The sequence below is a fragment of the Lepus europaeus genome, chromosome 20 (assembly GCF_033115175.1).
Source record: "Lepus europaeus isolate LE1 chromosome 20, mLepTim1.pri, whole genome shotgun sequence".
NCBI classification, from domain to species: domain Eukaryota; kingdom Metazoa; phylum Chordata; class Mammalia; order Lagomorpha; family Leporidae; genus Lepus; species Lepus europaeus.
Window position 1 is genome coordinate 63342663 of NC_084846.1, and position 22420 is coordinate 63365082.

The 22420-nt window shown below is 54.5% G+C and overlaps 1 protein-coding gene across 1 annotated transcript in view; it reads left to right on the plus strand.

Annotated features, from left to right (window-relative positions):
- The first annotated feature begins 752 nt into the window (after nucleotides 1–752).
- Nucleotides 753–22420, plus strand: part of OGDH (oxoglutarate dehydrogenase) — a 63447-nt gene continuing 41779 nt past the window's right edge. The window contains exons 1-2 of the mRNA XM_062178409.1: nucleotides 753–835; nucleotides 16783–17031. Of these exons, the coding sequence (XP_062034393.1) occupies nucleotides 16810–17031 (222 nt within the window). The 5' untranslated portion in view covers nucleotides 753–835; nucleotides 16783–16809. The remainder of the gene's footprint in view (nucleotides 836–16782; nucleotides 17032–22420) is intronic.

Sequence of the window (22420 nt, forward strand, 5' to 3'; positions counted from 1 at the left end):
CAGGCCGGGCGCCGGGTCTTCGGGGGCTCCCTGCGTCTGAGGCCTCCGTGTGGGACCTGGGGCCCAGATGTTGTCCGCAGAGGACACAAAGGAACTCCTGCGTCTGGCGACCCGGGACGCCCGTGGGGTCGGCGGGACCACCGCTCCCTCAACTCCGTCCTCACGGAGGGGCTGCTCTGCGACCGAAGAGGCCGAAGGCAGAAACTGCGGCCGGAGATCGCTCCGTCAAAGCCGTCCCAAGGGCTTGCCTCGGTACGTGACGGAGCGTCACTGACCGGATGTCGTCAATTTGGAAAGACTTTTCCCCAAATCTAACATTCTGGAAGGGGCCAATCAGCGTCGATCTCGGTAGGGGGCTCTGGGGCCGGGACAGGCCGGGGGGACCCTGCCTTCCGCACGCGGAGGGTGGAACACTCAGCATAGCGCGGCCGAAGCGCCAGCCACAGAGCCTGGCGCAAAATGGGCGCCCCCCGGCGCGGACTCTGTCGTTCAAGTTCGACCCATTTCACACCAACTCGGCAATCTAACAGGCTCAGGAAACACGGCCGTCAGGCACTACGGGCACCGAGGCCGTGGAAGCGGCAGCTGAAATCCGCCCGTGCGTCCTCCGGGCCCGAGAGCACAAGCCCGGGTTTCGGATGCCGGCGCCCTTACCCTGCTACCCTCCGCGCCCGGCGCGCTCCTGTGACGTCACGACGCCAACTAGTGGAAGGGGCGGGGCTCCCGCTCGGGGCGGGGCTACGTGCTGACGCCACGCGCCGGGGCGGGGCCGAGAGTTTGGTGCCCCGGAGCGGGGTGTCGGCGCCTCAGTCGGGTGGAGCCGCGCCGGAGACAGGTAACCGCGCGCCGCTGCGGTCTGGGGGCAGGGGCCGGGGGCTGCGGCGCCCGCTGGCTCGAGTCGCCGGTCACAGCGAGGGTGGGGCCCTGCGCCCTTGGAGCCGCGGGCACCTCGGTGACCCGGAGCGGAGCAGGACAGAGCGGGCGGACGGGGCGGTGGGAGGGGCGCGCCTGACGGGCGGGCGCGGCAGCCAATGGCGCAGCGAGGCCCGTGGGGGCCTGGGCGGGCCCCGGCGGCGGAAGCGGGGAGCGGCGGCCAGGGTGACCCCCAAGGTCGCGCGGCGTCACGTGTCGGGCGGGCCCGGCCGGCGGCGGAGAGGGCGCCCCGCGCGCCCCGCGTCCCTGGGCGAGCCCGCGGAGGGCGCGCGCGTCCTGCGGCGCCGCGCGGGGCGGGCGGAGCCGGGTGCTCGGGTCTCGGGGGGCCCCGGCACGTTTCGGCGCCTCCGCCCGGTCGAGCGCCGCGTTCCTGAGGTAGCGCTTCGCGCGCCATCCCGCGGCCGTGGTGAAGCCACTGGCGGGCGGCCGTGGGTCCCGGAGCCACAGAGGACCCCAGAGCACCCCAGAGTGCTGGCAGAGTGGCCCACGGGGGGCCTGCCGCGGCGCGGCTGGGCGCCCGGTCTGGGGCGCGCGGCGAGGACAGGTTTTAAAACGTCGGGGACTTTGTCAGCCCGGGGCTTGTTAGAGCAGCAGGCGTTCCCGCGGTCCGGTCCGTGCGGACACGGGGCGCGGAGTCCGGCACCCACTTTTCTGCTTAATATTTTGCAGTGCTGACGTCAGCCCAGGCCGGGGTACGGGGCGTTAACCCCTTTTCGTAGCCTCGCCCACCTCCTTCCTCGCCCCCAGTGTTGGGAATGCCGGATACAGCGGTTGCAGCCGCCGGCCGTGCCGGGGAGCCCACCCCGCTGGCCTCTGCTTCCCCCCCCGGGCACGCTGTGGGCTTCTCCTCCGCGGAGGGCCATCCGGGCTGGCGCCGCCGTAGTGCCGGTTTGCTTCCCGAGGGCTGGTGATGGGTCCGGCGCGGTCCGGGTTTCCCACGCGAGTGGCCGGAGTCTGCTGGACCTGTGGCCGCTGCCCCGCAGGTGTGCATTGATAGGAAGCCGGGAGGAACCGAGGCGTTCCGGCGTGGGAGGCAGCTGTCTCACCCCCACTGCCTCTTGTGCAGGTCTTTATGTGAACAAAGTTGACATTTCTCTGAAATAAATCACCGGGAGTGTAATCCACAAGTCATAGGTAGCAGCTGCGTGTTTAATTCTAGAAGAAACAGCCAGATCTTCTGTGGCCTGGCTGCACCATCCCCAGCAGCAGTGAGGTGTGATCCGGTTTTCCACGTCTGGTGACGCTGTTTTCTACCTTGGCCGTGCCATTAGATGTGTAGTGATGTCTCATGTCTGTAATTTGCACTGCTGTGGTGGCGAGTGACGGTGACCATCTCTCCATGTGCTTATTTGACATCCTTGTGTTCTCTTGGGTGAAATGTTTATTCATAGTCTTTCCTTTTTTTTTTTTTTTTCCTCTAAGATTTTTGTATTTATTTGGAAGGCAGAGTTACAGAGAGAAAGAAAGAGATACAGAGAATTTTTCCATCTGCTGGTTCACTCCCCAAGTGGCCACAGCCAGGAGCTGCTTCTGGCTCTCCCACATTAGTGTGGAGCCCAACACTTGGGCCATCTGTCAATGCTTTCCCAGCCCATTAGCAGGGAGCTGAATCAGAAGGGGAGTGGGAACCACGCTGTGGCACGGCGGGTTAAAGCCCCAGCCTGCAGTGCTGTCATCCCATGTGGGCACTGGTTCTAGTCCAGGCTTCTCCACTTCTGATCCAGCTGCTCTGGCCGTTGGGGTCATCTGGGGAGTGAACCAGTGGATGGAAGACCTCTCTCCATCTCTCTCTCTCTGGCTCTACCTCTCTCTGTAACTCAAATAAATAAAATAAATCTTAAAAAAAAAAAAAAAAGTAGAGCAGCTGGGACTCCCAGCTGGCACGGATATGGGATGCCTGTGCTGCAAGCCGCGGCTGTGCCCACTGCAGCGCTGGCCCTATTTTTGCCTGTTTTGTAACTGGATAAGCTGTTGAGGTTTGGAAAGCCTTTGTATATTCTAGATAGCAGTTCTTTTTGGATGTGTATTTTGTGCATATTTTTTCCTAGTCTGAGCTTATCTTTTCATCTTAATGCATCTTTTGCGGAGCAAAAGTTTGTGTGTGTGTGTGTGTTTTAAGGTTTATTTGAAAGAGTTACACAAAGAGAGGAGGAGAGAGAAAGATCGATCCATCGATCTTCATCCTCTGGTTCACTCCCCAAATGACTGCTACAGCCAGTACTGAGCCAAGCTGAAGCCAGGAGGCAGGAACTTCTGGATCTCCCACATGTTTGCAGGGACCCAGGCACTTGGGCCTTCTGCTGCTGCTTTCCCAGGCACATTAGCAGGGAGCTGGATGGAAGGTGGAGCAGCCGGGTCTTGAGCCAGCGCCCACAGGGGATGCCGGTGTCACAGGCAGCGGCTTTACCTGCTATGCAGCAATGACAGCCTCAAGTGTTTTAGTAAAGAAAAAAAAATTTTTATTTAAGATTTAATTATTTTATTTGAAAGGCAGAGTTCACAGAGGGAGAGAGACCTTCCATCTGCTGGTTACTCTGCGGATGGTCACAGTGCCTGGGGCTGGGCCAGGCCAAAGCTGGGAGCCTGGAATTCCATCCGGGGCTCCCACAGCACATCAGCAGGGAGCTTTATTGGAAGTGGAGCAGTTGGGATTTGAACCTGGTGCTCCTACAGGATGCTGGTATTGCAGGTGGCAGTGTGGGTCCCCATGTGGTGGTCCTTCACTTTGATGAAGTCTGGTTTCAGTTTTGCCTTTTATTAGATTGCACTTTTGCTGTCAAATGTAAGAAATTTTTTGTCTAGCCCTAGTTCCTGAAGGTTTTATTCTGTGTGCTTTTCTGGAAGTTTTATGCTTGTGTTTTACATTTAAATTGATTAATGTTGAGTTGACTTATGTATATTGTAAAGTTTTTGGCCTTTGGTTTTTCTGCTTGTGGATCTTTAAGCAGGACCATTTGTTAGAAAACATCCTTTCTCCACAAAGTGGCTTTTGCGCTTTTGTAAAGTCAGGTGTGGGGCTGGTATAGCAGGTTGGGATGCCGCATGCGAGCTCAGTTCCAGTCCCAGCTGCTTCAGTTCTGAGCCAGCGCCCTGCTAACGCACCTGGGAAAGCAGTGGACGATGACTCAGGTGTTGGGCCCCTGCCGCCCATGTGAGAGACCCAGGTGGAGTTCCTAGCTGTGGCCATTTGGGGAGTGGAGCAGCTGATGGAAGTTGTCTCTGTCTCTCTCTTAACTCTGCCTTCCAGGTAAATCAGTAAATCTTAAAAAAAAAAAAATCAGGTGTGTGACTGTTTCTGAGGCCTCTGTTCTGTTCTGTTGATCTGCCTCATCACCAGTGCCACCCAGTGGGTCTTGAAGTCAGGTAGACTGATCTTGTGTTTTCTTTATCAGGATTGTTTCTTGCTAATCTGGTCGCAGCGGCACACTGCCCGGGGACCTTGGGGGACACACTTAGCGTATCCGATCCACAACAGCCGTGTTGTCTGTTGCCTTTGCATGTTTTGTATTGCCGGGGTGTGCTGATGTGACTGGTGTTTGGGTAAGGATTTTTGCATCTGTACTCATGAGTGATGTTAGTCTGAAGTGTGTTGCTTTTAATTGTCTATATGGGTTTGACACTAGGAAAATAACTTCATAAAATGAATTTTCTCTTCCTGTGTTTTCTGGAAGATTCTGTGTGGAACTGGAACTAATTCATTTTTAACATTTGGTAGAATTCTCCAATGAAACCATCTGGGCCTGGAAATAGCTTTTTCAGGAGGTTTTTAATTACAAACTAAATTTCTTTTGTACGCCAGCGCGTGGCTTAACAGGCTAATCCTCCGCCTTGCTGCGCCGGCACACCGGGTTCTAGTCCCCGTTGGAGCGCTGGATTCTATCCCGGTTGCCCCTCTTCCAGGCCAGCTCTCTGCTATGGCCCGGGAAGGCAGTGGAGGATGGCCCAAGTGCTTGGGCCCTGCACCCGCATGGGAGACCAGGAGAAGCACCTTGCTCCTGGCTTCGGATCAGTGCGATGCGCTGGCCGCAGCGGCCATTGGAGGGTGAACCAACGGCAAAAAGGAAGACCTTTCTCTCTCTCTCTCTCACTATCCACTCTGTCAAAAAAAAAAATATATATCTTCTGTAGTTACTAACAGATCAAGCTATCTGTTTCAAATTGGGTGTGGTGTGGTAGTTTGTACTTGTTTTTGTCGATTAGAATGAGCTTTTCAGGACCGTAATACCTGAGAGAAACTGATTTACGAAGGAAAGGTTTGCTTTTGCTCCTGGATTTGAAGGTTCGCACTCCGAGCTCGGGCACCCACTGGTCTGCTGTCTGAGGGTGGTGAGCTGTGGACTGTGTGCGGAGAAAGGGTCACATGACAGCCAGGGCGCAGAGAGGAATGGGGTAACCGGCAGCCGCCATGAGCTGTTCATGGGCTCAGCCCTAGCAAGCTGATTCCGTCCAGTCACCTCCCAGAGGCCTTCCCTTCAGACTTGGCGATTGGAACAAGTTCCCACTCTCTGCACCAGTAATGTTGGGCCGTATAGTTTATGCGCGTGAATTGGGAAGCCAGCTCATGTTCCCCTTAGAGCAATGTCCTTGCCAGTTTTTTGTCCAGCTGTTCCACCATTGTTTAAAGGTGGGGTCGAAGGCTCCAGCTGTAATTGAGGCTTTGTCTTTTGTTCCTTCACGCCTCTCAATTTTGTTTACATATTGTACAACTCTTGTTTGGTACATGCACAGTTAGGATTTTTTTTAAGATTTATGTATTTGAGAGGTAGAGTTACAGACAGAGACAGGGAGAGACAAAGATCTTCCATCTGCTGGTTCACACCACAAATAGCTGCAACAGCCAGAGCTCATCCAGGTCTCTCACGTGGGTGCAGGGACCCACACACTTGGGCTGTCTTCCACTGCTTTCCCAGGCCATAGCAGAGAGCTGGATCGGAAGTGGAGCAGCCAGGACTAGAACCGGTGCCCACATGGGATGCTGGCACTTCAGGCCAAGGCTTTCATCTGCTGCACCACATCGCTGGCCCCCTCAAATAAATAATTCTTTTTAAAAATGTATTTGCGGGGTCGGTGAGTGGCATAGAGGGTAAAGCCACCATCTATACCTGCATCCTGTATGGGCACCAGTTTGAGTTCTGGCTGATCTATTTCCAATTCAGGTCTCTGCTAATGGCCTGGGAAAGGCTGTGGACAATGGCCCAAGTGCTTGGGCCCCTGCACCCACATGGGAGACCAGATGAAGTTCCTAGTTCCTGGCTTTGACTTAGCCCAACTCTGGCCTCTGCGGCCATTTGGGGAGTGAACCAGCAGGTGGAAGATAACTCTCTCTGTCCCTCCCCCCATATCGCTCTCAAAATAAATAAATAAATCTAAAACAAGAAAGATAATCTGACCAACTCCTGTCACTATGTCAGATCCTGGAACGTCCCTTGTCTAATGCCTGGAATTTAAAGATTTTTTTTTGTGAAAGGCAGAGATGCAGGTCTTTCATCTGCTGTTTCACCCTCAGCTGCCCACAATTGCCAGGGCTGGGTCAGGCCAAAGCCAGCAGCCCTGAAACAGTGCAGGTCTCCGTGCGAGTGGCAGGGACCCAGGCACGTGGGCTGTCATCTCTGTCTCCTGGGCACATCAACAGGAAGCTGGTTAGGAAGAGAGGGAGCAGCCAAGTCTCAAACTCGCTCAAGCAGTGGCTTAACCTGCTGCACCATAACTTAGCCTGTACCATTTGCCAGGTGATTCTAACGTCTGTTGTCTTGGTGTGGGTGTCTATAGATGTCTTTTTAAAAGTTGTGATCAGGGCTGACACTATGGTGTAGTGGGTAAAGCCGCCATCTGCGGTGCCAGCATCCCATATGGGCGCCGGTTCTAGTCCCGGTTGCTCCTCTTCTGATCCAGCTCTCTGCTGTGGCCTGGGACAGCAGTAGAAGATGGCCCAAGTCCTTGGGTCCCTGCACCCCTGTGGGAGCTCTGGAAGAAGCTCCTGACTCCCTGCTTCAGATCCGCACAGCTGCAGCTGTTGCAGCCAGCTGGGGAGTGAACCAGCAGGTGGAGGACCGCTCTCACTTTCTCTCTGCTACTGTTTCTCTTTGTGCAACTTTGACTTTCAAATAAATAAATCAGAAAGTTGTGATCATCCTAGTTTCTTTCTTTTCCTTGAAAGTAATCACTTGTGTGAATGAGTTCATGTAGTCTTACTTATATGAAAGGTAGAGTTATGGGGGCCAGTGCTGTGGTGTAGCAGGTAAAGCCACTACCTGCAGTGCCGGCATCCCATATGGGCAGTGGTTTGATTCCTGGCTCCTGGCTTCGGATTGGTGCAGCTCTGGCTGTTGTGGCCATCTGGGAGTGAACCAGCAGACGGAAGACCTCTCTCTCTGCCTGTGCCTCTCTGTAACTGCCTTTCAAATAAATAAATATTTAAAAAAAATTCTTATTTAAAAAAAATGGGTATAGTTATGGGTATGGGAGGCAGGGATCCATCTCCCATCTTCTGGCTTACTCCCCAAATGGCCATGATGTTCAGGACTGGGCAAGGCTGTAGCCAGGTGCATGGAACTCCATCTGGGTCTCCCATGTGTTGGGAGTGGCCCAAGCCCTTGGGTCATTTTCTACTGCTTTCTCAAGTGCGATGGCAGGGAGCTGGATCAGAAGTGGAATGATTGGAACTTGCACTGGCACTCATGAGATGCTGGGGTTCCAGGCAACCGCTTAACCCTCTGTGCACAATTCTGGTCCCAATAAATCTAATTAATTATTTGAAAGGGAAAACGAGAGTGTGAGCGAGCTCTTCCATCACTCCTTAAATGGCCCCAGTAGCCAGAGCTGGGCTGACTGAAGCCAGGAGTCAGGAACTCCGTTCAGGTCTCCCTCGTGGCTGGAGGAGCCCAAGTACTTGGGCCATCTGCTGCTTCCCCAGTGCATTGGCAGGAAACAGGATTGGAAGCAGAACAGCTGGGTCTGGAACTGGGGCTCTGATATGGGATGCCGGGCATTGCAAGTGGCAGCTTAACCGGCCATGCCAGGATGCCAGCCCCGTCCTGGTTCTTGATGTAAAAAAGTGGTTTTTGGGGGCCAGCTCTGGCGTAGTGGTTGAAGCTGCTGCCTACAGTGTCTGTGTCCCATATGGGTGCCGGTTCTGGTCCTGGCTGCTCCACTTCCAATATAGTTCTCTGCTGCGGCCTGAGAAAGCAGTAGAAAATGGCCCAAGTCCTTGGGCCCCTGCACCCACATGGGAGACCTAGAAGAAGCTCCTGGCTCCTGGGTTCAGATTGGTGTAGCTCTGGACTTTGTGGCCATTTGAGGAGTGAACCAGCGGATGGAAGATCTCTCTTTGTGCCTCTCTGTAACTCTGCCTTCCAAATAAATAAGTAAATCTTAAAAAAAAAAAAAAAAAAGGTGGTCTTTGATTGCACCTGGGAGATTCTGGATAATCTGTTAGGAAACTCTTGGTCTTATTTATGTCTTTGTGCACACAGAGCAGGCTTCTCTGAGTGCTGGGGAGTCGTGGGTGCTGCCTGGTTGCTGGGCAGGGTATCTGGGGGAACTCCTTGTCACTGTCTGTGGGTGTGAGTTCTGCATTAGGCCTTGGTGATAGCACCCTGCCTTGGAGGGAGGGGTGTGGCCTCATTACTGCTGGGCGGGGTTGGAATCCAGGTCCCCACCTGCTCTCCCCTGAGTGGGTGAGGTGGGGCCACAGTAAGGCAGCTGTTTATCTTGTCAGCCCTTTGCTTGCAAAAATAGGCACTTGTAGCTTTATTATTATTTTGTCTAACCCTTTGACATTTCTGGGTCGCAGATTTCCCCGGTGTATTCTGGGACTTGGGACTTGGAGCAAAAAGAACACTGGGCTCTCAGTGGATCTCAGCCTTTCTCTGGGTGCTGAGATTCCTGGCCAGTCTGCTTCCCTCTGCTCACCTTTGCCCTGTCTTAAACACAGTGGCTCATGTTTGTAGTTGTATGAAGCAGGAAATTGAAGTCCTACCTATGCTTTGGTAAGATGTTGATGAATTGCCTTGCTTTTCGTACAGACTGATTAACTTGCACTTTCTCAGCAGTTTTAAGAAGTGTCTTTTTTTTTTTTTTTTTGATAGGCAGAGTTAGAGAGAAAGGTCTTCCTTCCATTGGTTCTTCCCCCAAATGGCCGCTACGGCCGGCGCACAGCACCAATCTGAAGCCAGGAGCCAGGTGCTTCTCCTGGTCTCCCATGCGGATGTAGGGCCCAAGCACTTGGGCCATCCTCCACTGCCTTCCTGGGCCATAGCAGAGAGCTGGCCTGGAAGAGGGGCAACCGGGACAGAACCCGGCGCTCCAGCCGGGACTAGAACCCGGGGTACCGGCGCTGCAGGTAGAGAATTAGCCTAGTGAGCCACGGCGCCGGCCAAGAAGTAACTCTTGACCTGCTCTTCAGACCACTGCCACTCTGGCCGCCTCTGGTGCTACAGCACCGGAGCAGTCAGATTCTGGCGCCTCGGAGGTGTCCGTCTCTCCAGTGATGATGGCCTGTGGGCTGGTGAGCCGAGGGGGCTTCTGTGCCACAGTGGATGCAGCCTGTTGACATTTCAGGCATTAGGGTGGCTGCCGCTGCACATTAGCTGATGTTTAGCTTTATCTTGGGAACTTGAGCTTTTTAGAGATATCACTACTTAGCCTTTCAGTCCTGCTAAGTGGTAGTTCTGAAGTCATAGAAATACTTTGTTTGCGGAGTGTTTTTCATGTTTGTATTATACGTACAAAAGAGAGGGGCAGGCGTGGCATAGTGGTGAACCTGCTGTTTGGGACACTTCTTCCCATCGCAGGCTGCCAGTTCCAGTCCTGGCTCCGCTCTCCGCTCCAGCTCCCTGTGTGCATTCCCCTGCCCCCTTGAGCATCGCAAGTGGATTTTTGTAGACACTGCCTTTTAAGTTTGGCCTCTGTCTGGCCCGAAGTGTATTGATCAGATCATATTCCCCGTTCTGTGTGTAGGGAATTAAAGATGGCCCCTCAGGCCGGGTGTTTCCTGCTCAGCTGAGGAACTTGTAGTGCAGACCTCAAAGGCTTCATTCTTTAAACAGAATCTTTTTTTTTTTAAACAGGCAGAGTGGACAGTGAGAGAGAGAGAGACAGAGAGAGAGGTCTTCCTTTTTGCCGTTGGTTCACCCTCCAATGGCTGCCGCAGCCGGCGCGCTGCAACCGGCACACCGTGCTGATCCAAAGCCAAGAGCCAGGTGCTTCTCCTGGTCTCCCATGCGGGTGCAGGGCCCAAGCACTTGGGCCATCCTCCACTGCCTTCCCGGGCCATAGCAGAGAGCTGGCCTGGAAGAGGGGCAACCGGGACAGAATCTGGCGCCCCGACCGGGACTAGAACCTGGTGTGCCAGCGCCGCCAGGCGGAGGATTAGCCTATTGAGCCACGGCGCCGGCTTAAACAGAATCTTAATGTCTTGAAATTAATAAATTACACCTTGTGTACTTTTGTGTATGTTATTGGTAGGCTCACATCTTTACTTAGACTTTCTTCTTCTTCTTCTTTTTTTTTTAACTTTTATTCAGAGGCTGGCATTGTGGTGTAGTTAGGCTAAGCCTCGGCCTGCAGCGCCGGCATCCCATATGGGTGCCAGTTCAAGTACCAGCTATTCCTCTTCCTATCCAGCTCTCTGCTAATGGCCTGGGAAAGCAGTGGAAGATGGGCAGGCCAAGTGCTTGGGCCCCTGCTCCGGAGCCAGGAGCCAGGAGCTTCTTTTAGTCTCCCACGTGGGTGCAGGGGCCCAAGGATTTGGGCCATCTTCCACTGTTTTCCCAGGCCACAGCAGAAAGCTGTCAGAAGTGGAGCAGCCGGGACTCGAACCGGCGCCCATATGGAATGCCTGCACTGCAGCAAGGGCTTTAACCCACTGCGCCACAGCGCTGGCCCCTGACTTGATTTTTTAAGAAAAAACTTCATTCAGATACAATCTGCATACTATACAATTCACCCATTTAAGTTGCACAGTTAAGGGACTGGTGTTCGGCCTAGCAGTTGAGACATCTGCAAACTGAGTGCCTGGGCTTGACTCCCAGCTCCTGCTGCCTGCTCCCTGCTAATGTGGACCCTGCAGGCGGCAGTGGCGGCTCAAGTGGCTGGGTTCCTGTCACTCATGTGGGAGATGCAAACTGAATTGCTGGCTTCTGACTTCATTCCAACTCAGGCTCTGGCATTGGAGTATTTGGGGAGTGAACCAGTGGTGAGAGCTCGCTCTCTTACTGCTTCTCAAATTAATACATGAAATTTTTCAATAAATAATTGCCTCGCTTGTGCACCCATCCCCCTACTCCAGCACTGTCTGGATTGGCCTGTTCCGGGCGTTTCCTAGGGCAGTGGGATCATTAGATGTGATCTTTTGCTTCTGGCTTCTTTCTCTGTGAGATTCTCAGAGTCTGTTCATGTTGTAGCAGGTGCGAGGACTCCCTGTTTCATTGCAGAATACCATTCCATAGCACCGTGTTCCATGTTCTGTTTCTCCGTTCGTTAGCCAATAGACATTTCTACTTTTTAGGTTTTATTGGTAATGCTGCTGGGAGCACTAAGTTTTTGTGTGGACATCGGTTAACAAAGTGCTGCACCATATAGCATTCCCGCTGTGAATGTATGAGGATTCCAGCTTCTGTCCTACCGTGCCGGTGCTTCCTTTTCAAGGACAGCCAGTCTAGGGAAGGTGCCGTGGTATCTCCTGGGGTTTTTGCTTGTTTGTTTTTAAAAGACTTATTTTGTTTATTTGAAAGGCAGAGTGACAGAGAAGGAAAGAAATATTCTCTCTGCTGGTTCACTCCGCAAATGGCCACAAGGCTGGGTCTGGGCCAGACCAAAGCCACAAACCTGAAACTCCATCCACGTCTCCCATATATGCGGCAGGGCCCAAGCACTTGGCCAGCATTAGCAAGGAGCTGGGTTGGAGGCAGAGGAGCCAGAACTCAACTGATGCAAGATGCCAGGGTCACGGTCAGCAGCTTGATTCTTTGTGCCACACGCTGGCCCCAACTCCTTGTAGTGGTTTTTGTTTGTTTGTTTAAGTTTATTTGAAAGAGGTGGAGAGAGAGTGCACACAGGCACACTCCCATCTTCTCGTTCATTCCCTGATGACTACAGTGCCTGGGGAGTGAAACTGGTAGATAGGACTTAATCCAGGTCTCCCACGTGGACAGTGAGAACTGGACTACTTGACCCTGCTGTCTCCCAGGGTCTGTTAGTCAGAGCTGGGAGTCAACCCTAGGCATTCTGATGTGGCGAGCAGGCACCTTACCCACGAGGCTCCACACCTGCCCCTTTGCCTGTTCTTTTATTGGGTTGTCTTTATCATTTAAGAGTTCTTTATATCATGCAAATCGAAGAGAAATGATTTGCAGATAACTTCTCTGTCTTAATTTTGTCATAAAGGGTGCTTTGGAGCACAGAAGTTTTTTATTTAGGTGGATTTCAATTTACCTGATTGTTCTTCCTTTGCACTTTTAGTGTCATAACTACAAGTCTACAGCCTGAACCACGGCCATGAAGATTTGCTTCATCATAACTTAGAAGTTCTAGCTCAGTATCTTATAATTTTAGCTCTTACAGTCAGGTCCTCTGTTCATTTCAGATTAATTTGTATATGGAGATCCAACTTAATTCTCTTGCACTCATCCAGTTATCCCAGCACTTTGACAAGACTGTCCTTTCCTCTTTGTAACTCTGCCTTTTAAATAAGTAAATTAATCTTAAGAAAAAAAAAAAGACGATGACGATACCCAAGGCTGGGCCTGGTATTTGGCGTTGCGGTTAAGACACACCATTTAGGGTGTTGGCCCCTGACTTCGGCCTGATCCAACTCTGTTATGGGTATCTGGGGAGTGAACCAACACATGGAACATCTCTCTGTCCTTCTCTCGGTTTCTCTGCCTTTCAAATAAATAAAAATAAAGGATTTTTAAAGAAGATCCTGAGACAGAGCAGCTCATAAAGAAGATGTATTTAGTACATCATTTTTGAGGCTGAAACCCAGGCTCAGACAGCCCTTTGGTTCAGTCCGGCTGGGGCGTTGCGTGGTGAGCCGGGAGTCTCTCTATATCAGGAACTCCTGGAAGAACCGGGGACCTTTGAGACCTACCATAGTATTTTTTGAGTGCAGCGGCCCCAGTGACCTCACCACTCCCATCTCAAGGGTTCCGCCACCTCTCCACAGGGCGCACGAGAACCGAGCTTCTGGTCGGTGAACCTTTGGGGTGCACTCAGACCACGCCCAAACTGTAGCAGCACCCTTGTCAAATAGAAATTTTCTTTTAAAGCAAAAGTCGGAACAGTCGGACTCTGGATAGTTCAGAACTTTCAGGAAGGGGTTTGCACAGTTGAGTGGCTCTGCAGGTGACTGTTCCTAAAGCTGACTGACGTGTAAGTCAGAACCTCAGCTGGCCACCAGCTTGCTTTTGTCTTCAATATCTTCTGTTTATGTAAGAGAGAAAGAGGAAGGGTAGGTTGCTGGCGTCAGCCGTGTGGGTCTGCCAGGCTGGACGTGAGCTGCTGTCCTGGCTGGTCCTCCGCTGTAGGACACCTGTTCCCACCATCCCAAGGGAGCTCGAGTGTTGTGACTTCCGGGCAGTGTTGTGTCAGGTTTGGGGAGTGCAGGTGGCTTCTCGTGATTTATTCACAGCATTGCCTGCAGGGAGGTCATATCAGGGGGAGCAGCGCCTGCTGGTTGGGCTGTCACAGCTCCTGAGTTGTGTCCTGCTGGTTAGCCAGGGCAGGCTGCTGTGTTCAGGAGGCGACCCCACTCAGCACAGCAGGAAGACTGACGGGGACATGGACCTGAGCAATACAAAATGAGTGTCAGTGGCAGAAGCGGTCGTGTGTTTGCCATCGACATGAGGGCTCTTCGTCTGGCTTTAATTTATGAGTGGGAAAAGCACTGGAGTGTCCCTGGAGGTAGGGAGGCCTGCTGCAGTCAGTGTGGAGTCGGCTCAGAACCACCGATTTCTCAGGTGGAAGGGCGCCCAGGGCGTGAGGCCGTGCCCGCTGTTCCATCTGAGCGTGTCGCTGTTCCCCTTCCACGGTAAGGAGTGGGTTTCGTTGGTGGCCGTGGTGGATTCGTGGGCTTCACGGACTCTGCTGTGCCCTTCTGCTGGCCTGGCTCTCCTGTGGGGGAGGACGATGTCAATGTCTCCGGGTGCATTTTGAGCAAATCTGGGCCAAAAGGAAGGTTCTGATAAGCAATAGAGATTATTTATTTTGAAAGAGTGAGAGAGAGCGAGAGCGCTTCTATCTGCTGGTTCACATCCCAAATGGCTGCAATGGCCAGGGCTGGGCCAAGCCAAAGCCAGGAGCCAAGAGCATCACCCAGGTCTCTAGGTGGGTGGCAGGGCCTCAAGTACTTGGGCCATCTTCCACAGCTTTTCCCAGGCCATTAGCAGGGGCTAGATTGGAAGTGGAGCAGCTGGGACTCACCGGCACCCATGTGTGATGCCAGCATTGCAGGGAGCAGCTGAACCCGCAACACCACAGCACCAGCCCCACGTGATGTTTTTATCTAGCATTTATTTCTGTGTGGTTCATAGCCATCTCAGAGCTTGGGTTTCTTTAGGGAGGCGTGGACGTGGGATGTAATTCCAGCTTTATAGCCAGGCCTCCCGTTCTGGACAGGCTCACAAGCAGGCGAGCATTTGACTAGCCAGCACTTTTTATTCCCTGGAGCCCTGTGGAGCCTTTAACTCTCCTCCTTGACTTCTGACCTTCGGCCCTGAGGCCAAGGGCTGTGACCCAGCCTGCGGGACCCCAGCCCCCCACCCCCGGGCTGGGCCCTTTGGCAGCCGTGCCTCTTGAGAAGAGAACCCCCTTTCCTGGGCCAAGCAGGGTTTCTCAGGGTAGCGGAAAGTGGCTGGAGACCTGGAGACCCTTCGGCAGCAGGCACCTCTCATCTCTGGTGGACACATCACTTGCTTTAGAAATTGGCTGTTTTTGATAGAGAACATAAAGTAGATTAAGCAACACTGTGAACATGTTGAGTTCCCACCTTCTACTTGCCCCAGGTGCCCCACCCCATCCAGAGGAGGTCTGGCTCCTCCCCCTCCTCCTCGTTTTCTTCCTCTCCCTCTCCCTCTCCCTCTCTGCTTCCCCTCCTCCTTCCACCTCCTCCATCTCTCTTCCTCTCCCTTCCTCCTGTCTGTTAGGCCAGGCCGTTGTTCCCTCTTGCCTTGGCTTCCTGGTCCCTCTCTCCAGCCCAGGGGGTCCAGATTGCTGAAGGGCCAGCCAGGCAGCTTGTTGCGGAGAGAAGAGGGAAGGTTGGCTTGGAATGGGAGCCCTGTGACCCAAGTGAGGTTGTGTGTGGGTCAGTCGCGTGAGTTTGCCACCACCCAGGCCACAGGTACAGTGACAGCTGCTGTGAACTCTCCCTTGTCTGGGTGGTGGCGGTGCCTGTGCCGTGCTGTGTTGTGCACACCTAGCCCCAGGGCGCAGGAAGGGGCTGAGTGCCCTCGGAGTCAGGCCCTCGGGCTTCCTTCACTCCTCCTTCCCAGCACTGCAGCGCTCAGTCCTCCCCTCCCATCTCTGCCCTGCTGCCTCTGGTCCTCTCCTCCCTGCCTGAACGGAGCCCGCCTCCCTGGGGTGCTGGCTGTGTCCTGCACCTCCCAAGCACTTGGTACTGTCTCCCAAGTATATTTTATGTTTGTTTCTCCTCTGCTCAAAAGAAGGTTATTTGAGGGTAAGCAAAGTATTTGCTAATGTTTCTGTATTTTCCTGAATGCTGTGTGTACAGCAGGTGCTTGATTAGTTTCTGGCTAGGTTAGAAAATGCCTTTTTTGGGGACTGGCTCTGTGGCATAGTAGGCTGAGCCTCTGCCTGTGGCTCCAGCATCCCATATGGGCACCCTTTGTGTCCCAGCTGCTCCTCTTCCAGTCCAGCTGTCTGCTAATGCCCTGGAAGGCAGTGGAAGATGGCCCAAATGCCTGGGCCCCTGCACCCACATGGGAGACCTGGAAGAAACTCCTGACTCCTGGACCTTGGCTTCAGATTGGCCCAGCTCCAGCTGTTGCAGCCATTTGGGGAGTGAATCAGTGGATGGAAGACCTCTCTGTCTCTCCTTCTCTCTGTAACTAGACCTCTCAAAAAAATAAATCTTTCTTTTTTAAAAAATGCCTTTTTCATTCCTAATTTCCAGCCTTTGTAATTGTGTTATACAGTGTGTGAACTTAGAGTGCTGACGTCCTCCACTGTAGATAAGATTTGGACTTCTAAGTGACAGTGGTGGTGGCTATGCTCCCACCTTCCCTGGGCTGCTGTGGCGTCCTGCACGGTCCCTGTACGGGGCCCACATGTGCACCATGGGACAGGATCGGCGTCCTGCACGGTCCCTGTACGGGGCCCACATGTGCACCATGGGACGGGATTGGTGTCCTGCATGGTCCCTCTATGGGGCCCACATGTGCACCATGGGACGGGATCGGCGTCCTGCACAGTCCCTGTACGGGGTCCACATGTGCACCATGGGACGGGATTGGTGTCCTGCATGGTCCCTCTATGGGGCCCACATGTGCACCATGGGACGGGATCGGCGTCCTGCACAGTCCCTGTACGGGGCCCACATGTGCACCATGGGACGGGATCGGCGTCCTGCACAGTCCCTGTACGGGGCCCACATGTGCACCATGGGACAGGATCGGCGTCCTGCACGGTCCCTGTACGGGGCCCACATGTGCACCATGGGACAGGATCGGCGTCCTGTCCGGTCCCTGTATGGGGCCCACATGTGCACCATGGGACAGGATTGGCACACAGCAAAATCTCTCCTGGACAGCCAGACTTAGACAGGTTTTTTTCTATTAGCTTTATCTCCTAAAATGTTCTTTGTTAACTTTACTTTCTTGTTCTTTTGTGCAGGCTGTGGTGAAAGGCTTCAGGACTAAAATGTTCCACTTAAGGACTTGTGCTGCTAAGTTGAGGCCGTTGACGGCCTCCCAGACTGTTAAGACATGTTCCCAAAACAGGCCGGCCGCGGTCAGGACGTTTCAGCAGTCTCGGTGCTACTCTGCACCTGTTGCCGCCGAGCCCTTTCTGAGCGGGACTAGTTCAAACTATGTGGAGGAGATGTACTGTGCTTGGCTGGAGAACCCCAAGAGTGTGCACAAGGTAAGGCTCAGGGCTGCGGGTGCTCAGCGTGGCGTGTGGACCTGGTGCCGACTGGCCACCCAGGTAAGTGCGCACCCGCGGCATCAGTGCCAGGCGGTCGGCCGCAGCCCACACAGTCACCACAAAGTCTGCATCAGGCCTAGAGCTGTCCAGTCGAAACCAGCAGCAGACACTGACCGTATGGAAACCTTCGAGAACATAGGATGTACAGGTGCTGCCCCACGAAGACAGGAAGCACGAAATGAGGATGCACACGTGCAGCTCCGGGAAGCCGTGAGGAAGCACACGCGTGCAGCTCCGGGAGGCCGTGAGGAAGCACACGCGTGCAGCTCCGGGAGGCCGTGAGGAAGCACACGCGTGCAGCTCCAGCTCCAAGAGGCCGTGAGGAAACACACGTGCAGCTCCGGGAGGCCGTGAGGAAACACACATGTGCAGCTCCGGGAGGCCGTGAGGAAACACACATGTGCAGCTCCGGGAGGCCGTGAGGAAACACACGCGTGCAGCTCCGGGAGGCCGTGAGGAAACACACATGTGCAGCTCCGGGAGGCTGTGAGGAAACACACATGTGCAGCTCCGGGAGGCTGTGAGGAAACACACATGTGCAGCTCCGGGAGGCCGTGAGGAAACACACATGTGCAGCTCCGGGAGGCTGTGAGGAAACACACATGTGCAGCTCCGGGAGGCTGTGAGGAAACACACGCGTGCAGCTCCGGGAGGCCGTGAGGAAACACACATGTGCAGCTCCGGGAGGCTGTGAGGAAACACACATGTGCAGCTCCGGGAGGCTGTGAGGAAGCACACGCGTGCAGCTCCGGGAGGCCGTGAGGAAGCACACATGTGCAGCTCCGGGAGGCTGTGAGGAAGCACACGCGTGCAGCTCCGGGAGGCCGTGAGGAAGCACACGCGTGCAGCTCCAGCTCCGAGAGGCCGTGAGGAAGCACACGCGTGCAGCTCCAGCTCCGAGAGGCCGTGAGGAAACACACGCGTGCAGCTCCGGGAGGCCGTGAGGAAACACACATGTGCAGCTCTGGGAGGCCGTGAGGAAACACACGTGCAGCTCTGGGAGGCCGTGAGGAAGCACACGCGTGCGGCTCCAGCTCCGGGAGGCTGTGAGGAAACACACGCGTGCAGCTCCGGGAGGCCGTGAGGAAGCAAGGAAGTGAAGAAGCACACACGTGTGCCCCCATGGTCTCCCCTAGGCTGCCTCAGCCCTGTAAAGGAAAGTGCGTGGAGAAGGGAACAGGGAAGCTCCTCCATCCCAACTGTCCCCAGAGGACGCTGTGTGTGTGACCACCCTCAGAGGCGCCACTGTGACTTCCGTGTCGGTGGCCTCTAGGTCGTCGTGTTCTGGTTTTCCGTTTCTTTGTAATTTCTGTTGCCCACAAGGGCACTTCCTCCTCAGACCCCGTCTTCCCTGAGTGTCAGTAGGAGCCATGCCTGGGATGTGAGGGGGTGGGCCACCTGCCGCGGGGTCGGGACAGTGCCGAGTGGAGTCCTGTGTTCCATCCAGGGCAGCAGGTGCACGGCAGGGGTGCAGAGCACAGAGGGCGGGCTCTGCCCATGTCCCTGGTTGCGCTGTGGGCTTCACTTTCCTGTTCTGGGACCTGGGGACCACGGCACCAGAAGTCTGCGCGGGCTGCTGTGACACCTTCAGAGTGGTCACACTTCCGCTGCAGAGAAGGGAAGCCAGTCCACGCCTTCCCGTTTCCATGGCAACCTGGGAGTGCCCACGCCACAGCTTCCTGTAGGAGATGGGAAGGAGTGCCACGTGAAAGTGGCCCTTGGCCTTGTGCTGGAGGCTCCCGAAGAGGATCTCGGGTGGGAGACGCATCTGGGCAGGACTAGACCTTGGCCTTCCTCTCCTCAGCGTAACCCTTTTGAGGGGCCAGCCAGGTCATCTTGAGTTTGGATTTAGAGACCACCGCTCGGGAGTGACGGGTGTACTGTGGCCTCGCCTGCAGTGGTGTGTGGTGGGGAGGGCCGGGGAGCTGGATGGTCACCAGGCTGCAGACAGCTGCTCTTGCCGGGAGATTTCCTGCTCCGTCTGGCTTCGTCCGTGAGAGGGACTCCGCTTCCCCTTGCGCAGTCGTCTTACCACCGTGTATCAGGAGAGGCTGCACACAGTGGCTGGAGGCCCCTGGTGGTCATGGTGCCCATACAGCCCGCTTCCTAAAGCCTCCCTGTTCTTACTGCTGGTGGGGATTTCACATCAGGTTTTCTTGTAGAGCCGTCATGCTCCGTGCCCACAGCACAGTGAGAAGTCAGGCACTCACGTGGTCATTGTGGGACTGGGGAGCTCTGTGCTCTTGAAATGCAGTGCTGTGCTTCCTGTGAGTGAACCAAGCAAGGGCAAGAAAAATAGACGTGACGGGGCAGTGACACGAGCCCGCTTCACTGGCACTCTCAACTGCCTGCGCTGTGCCAGGGTCCTGTTCTGTCACGGTCAGTGTCACAGCCACTGGGTGGTGCACGTGGGAGGGGAGACACGTCAAGGTTGTGGTAGTCTGATAGGCGGAGCACCTGTATTGAGAACTCTGCAGAACACTGGTGCCACTTAAGATGTTGGTTTCTGGGGGGAGTTAACAAGGTTTTTTTTTTAATTTATCACAGAGACAGGTGGAGTTCCCATCTGCTGGTTCACTCCCCAAATTCCTGCAACAGCTGGGAGTAGGCTGGGCTGAAGCAGGGAACTGAGAACTCAGTCCAGGTCTCACGTGTGGCAGGAACCCACTTAATTGAGCTTTGTGGGTCTTTGTTAGCAGGGAGCTGGAGTCGGAGCCTGAGCAGGGATTTGAACCCAAGCACCCCAGTGCGTAACCAGTTTTAACTGCTAGGCTAAGCATCCACCCCCACAAAGCATTTTAGGCAAGGACAGTTTAGTGCTTAGAATACATTTTTGAGGGGCCAGTGGTACATGGATTAAGCCATCCTTGTGCCATGGCATCCCATATTAGAGTACTGGCTCAAGTGCCAGTTGCTGTGCTTCTGATCCAGCTCCCTGCTAATGCACCTAGGAAAGCAGTAGAAGATGGCCCAAACGCTTGGTCCCCTGCCACCCACGTGGGAGACTCGAGTTCTGAACTCCTGGCTTTTTTTTTTTTTTTTTTTTTTGACCTGGCCCAGCCCCAGCTCTCATGACCATTTGGTGAGTGAACCAGTGGATGGAAGATTCTCTCTCTCTCTGCCTCTCCCTCTCCCTCCCCACCCCCCTCCTCCTCTTCCTCTCTCCCTCCCTCCCTCCCTCTCTCCCTCCACCCCTCTCCCTCCCTGTCTCCCTTCCATCACTCTGCCTTTCACATAAATAAATAATTTTTTAAAAAATACATTTTTGAGTATTTTAATCTTTTATGTGTTAGGTTTATGAATGAAAATAATTTATTTTAACCTTTTATGTAGTAGATTTATTATGAAGCAGAGACATCTGTTTCAAGCCTGTGGTCTACATCAGCAGAAGGTCAGTGCCCAAGGCTGTGAAGTTGCTCCCTGTGGCCTTCAGCCTCTGTGCAGACCAGTGTCAGCACCGGGGTCTCTGTGTCAGATCAGCGAAGCCTGTGCCAGCTTCAGCACAGGGCTTCTGCGCAGGAGATGTGCACTTGTGGTTCAGTCAGAGAAGTGAACTAAGCCCTTGGAAAGCCACAGAAGTGTGGAGCAGTGCCTCCGTTGCCTCTCGTTGGCTGCTGCCGCTTGTATGGCTTTGTTCCAGGCCTGCGATACCTCTGACCTGGTGTCCTTAACAGGGTGGTTAGCGCTGTCAGGCAGGGAGGGCCCGCCGAGCTCTGGGGGCTGTGCCCTGGGAGGGCAGGTGTTGCCCCAGGAAGCGTGTGGTCACTCATCTGATCAGGGGCAGCAGGAGAAACAGGAGTTTGGGTTGTGCAGTAAATGGTGCAGTTCCAAGACCCAGCAGAGGGTGCTCGTTAAGGGTGGGAGCAGGGCCACCTGTGGTGGGTGGAGGGAGAGAGAGTTGGAGGGCAGTGGTGGAGTTGGGGTCCCTGAGAAGAGGAGGGCTGAGGCCATGGCCACCTTACGGTCTGCCTGCAGCTGGGTGGGGAAGCTTTGGGTACAGATTGCGCTGTCTCTTAGAGCATGATATTTTTAAAAACTGTCTTTTTGTTTTGTGTTTTAGGCAAAATAATTTTGTGTCAGTGACTAAAAGCAGGGCAGAAAGATTGAAAAGTAAGAAGCCCTAAGGGGAGGGTGGACAGGAGTGGAAAGGGGCAGATTGCTCATGCCTCTGCCTGGGAGTACAGCCAGCCGCAGGCCTGCCCACCCTTGAGGAAGGTCAGAGGCTTGACCTTCCTCCTGCAGCTGGGCCCAGGACAGGAGCTTCCTGGGGGAGCTGGTGCCGCCTGTGGGTGAGCAGCATCGGCGCCTGGCAAAGCTTCCTGTCCAGTCGCAGCATCTGGTTCTGTCCCAGGTGGCCCTGGAGGGAGGTGTGAGGGCCTTTGGGACTCCACTTCCTGGCTCTGCCTGTCCTGTCCCTAAGTGCACTGGGAGGGGCGGGGCCTGGACGTGAAGTCAGCAGCCTTCTACCTGTACTTGGAGCTGCTGCTCCACAGGCCCCCCACTCCTGCCAGGGGGCGGTCCAGGTGGGCCCCCAGCCAGGTGACCGCAGGCGATACTGTGGTTCCGCAGTGCCCTCCTTCCCTGAGGAATGTCACAGGGCTGCTTAAAAGTGGGCACAGGCTGTCTTGGATGTCAAGTTTTTATGCAGTGGAAGTTTGGTTTCTGTAATGCACTCCCCAAAAACTTAGGAACTCGGAGCAGCCCCTGTGTGGTGATTCCGTTTCGGCATTAGCTCCTGTGCACCTGAGGCTTGGTGGGAACCATGGAGGCCTCTGTTGGATTTGGCAGTTTGGTGCTGGCTGCCCACTGGCCTTCTGTCCTTCAGGAAGCCAGGGAACAGCTGTGGGATGTCTGAAGCCTGGGCCCGGGTCTCAGGTTGCTGCCTGTCCCTAGGGACTGGGGAAGCGGAGGTCCATGGGGTGGGTTCTGTGGTCCCTGGGTGGCCCCCAGTCTCTTCACGGAACCTTTGGTGTAGGACAGAGTCCCAGCAGATACCAGATAGGTTCTGTATCAGCAGATCCCACAGAGCACAGCTGGGGCAGCTCTGCTTTGCCAGGGTTTGTTGGCATTTGTTCACATACAGAGAGCAGATGGTAGCAATTGCTCAGAAATATTCTCCACCTCCAGGGGTGGGGAATGTCCAGCCCACAGGCCATCAAGGCCTGTAGAGTCATGTGGTCTGCCCCTGTGAAGGCAGCTGATGGTGGGACTCAAAATTCAACAGATCTATAGCAGGCTCACTTTTTTTAAAAAAAATATTTATTTACTTGAGAGACAGAGTTACAGAGAGGGGGAGAGACAGAGGTCTTCATCCACGGGTTCATTC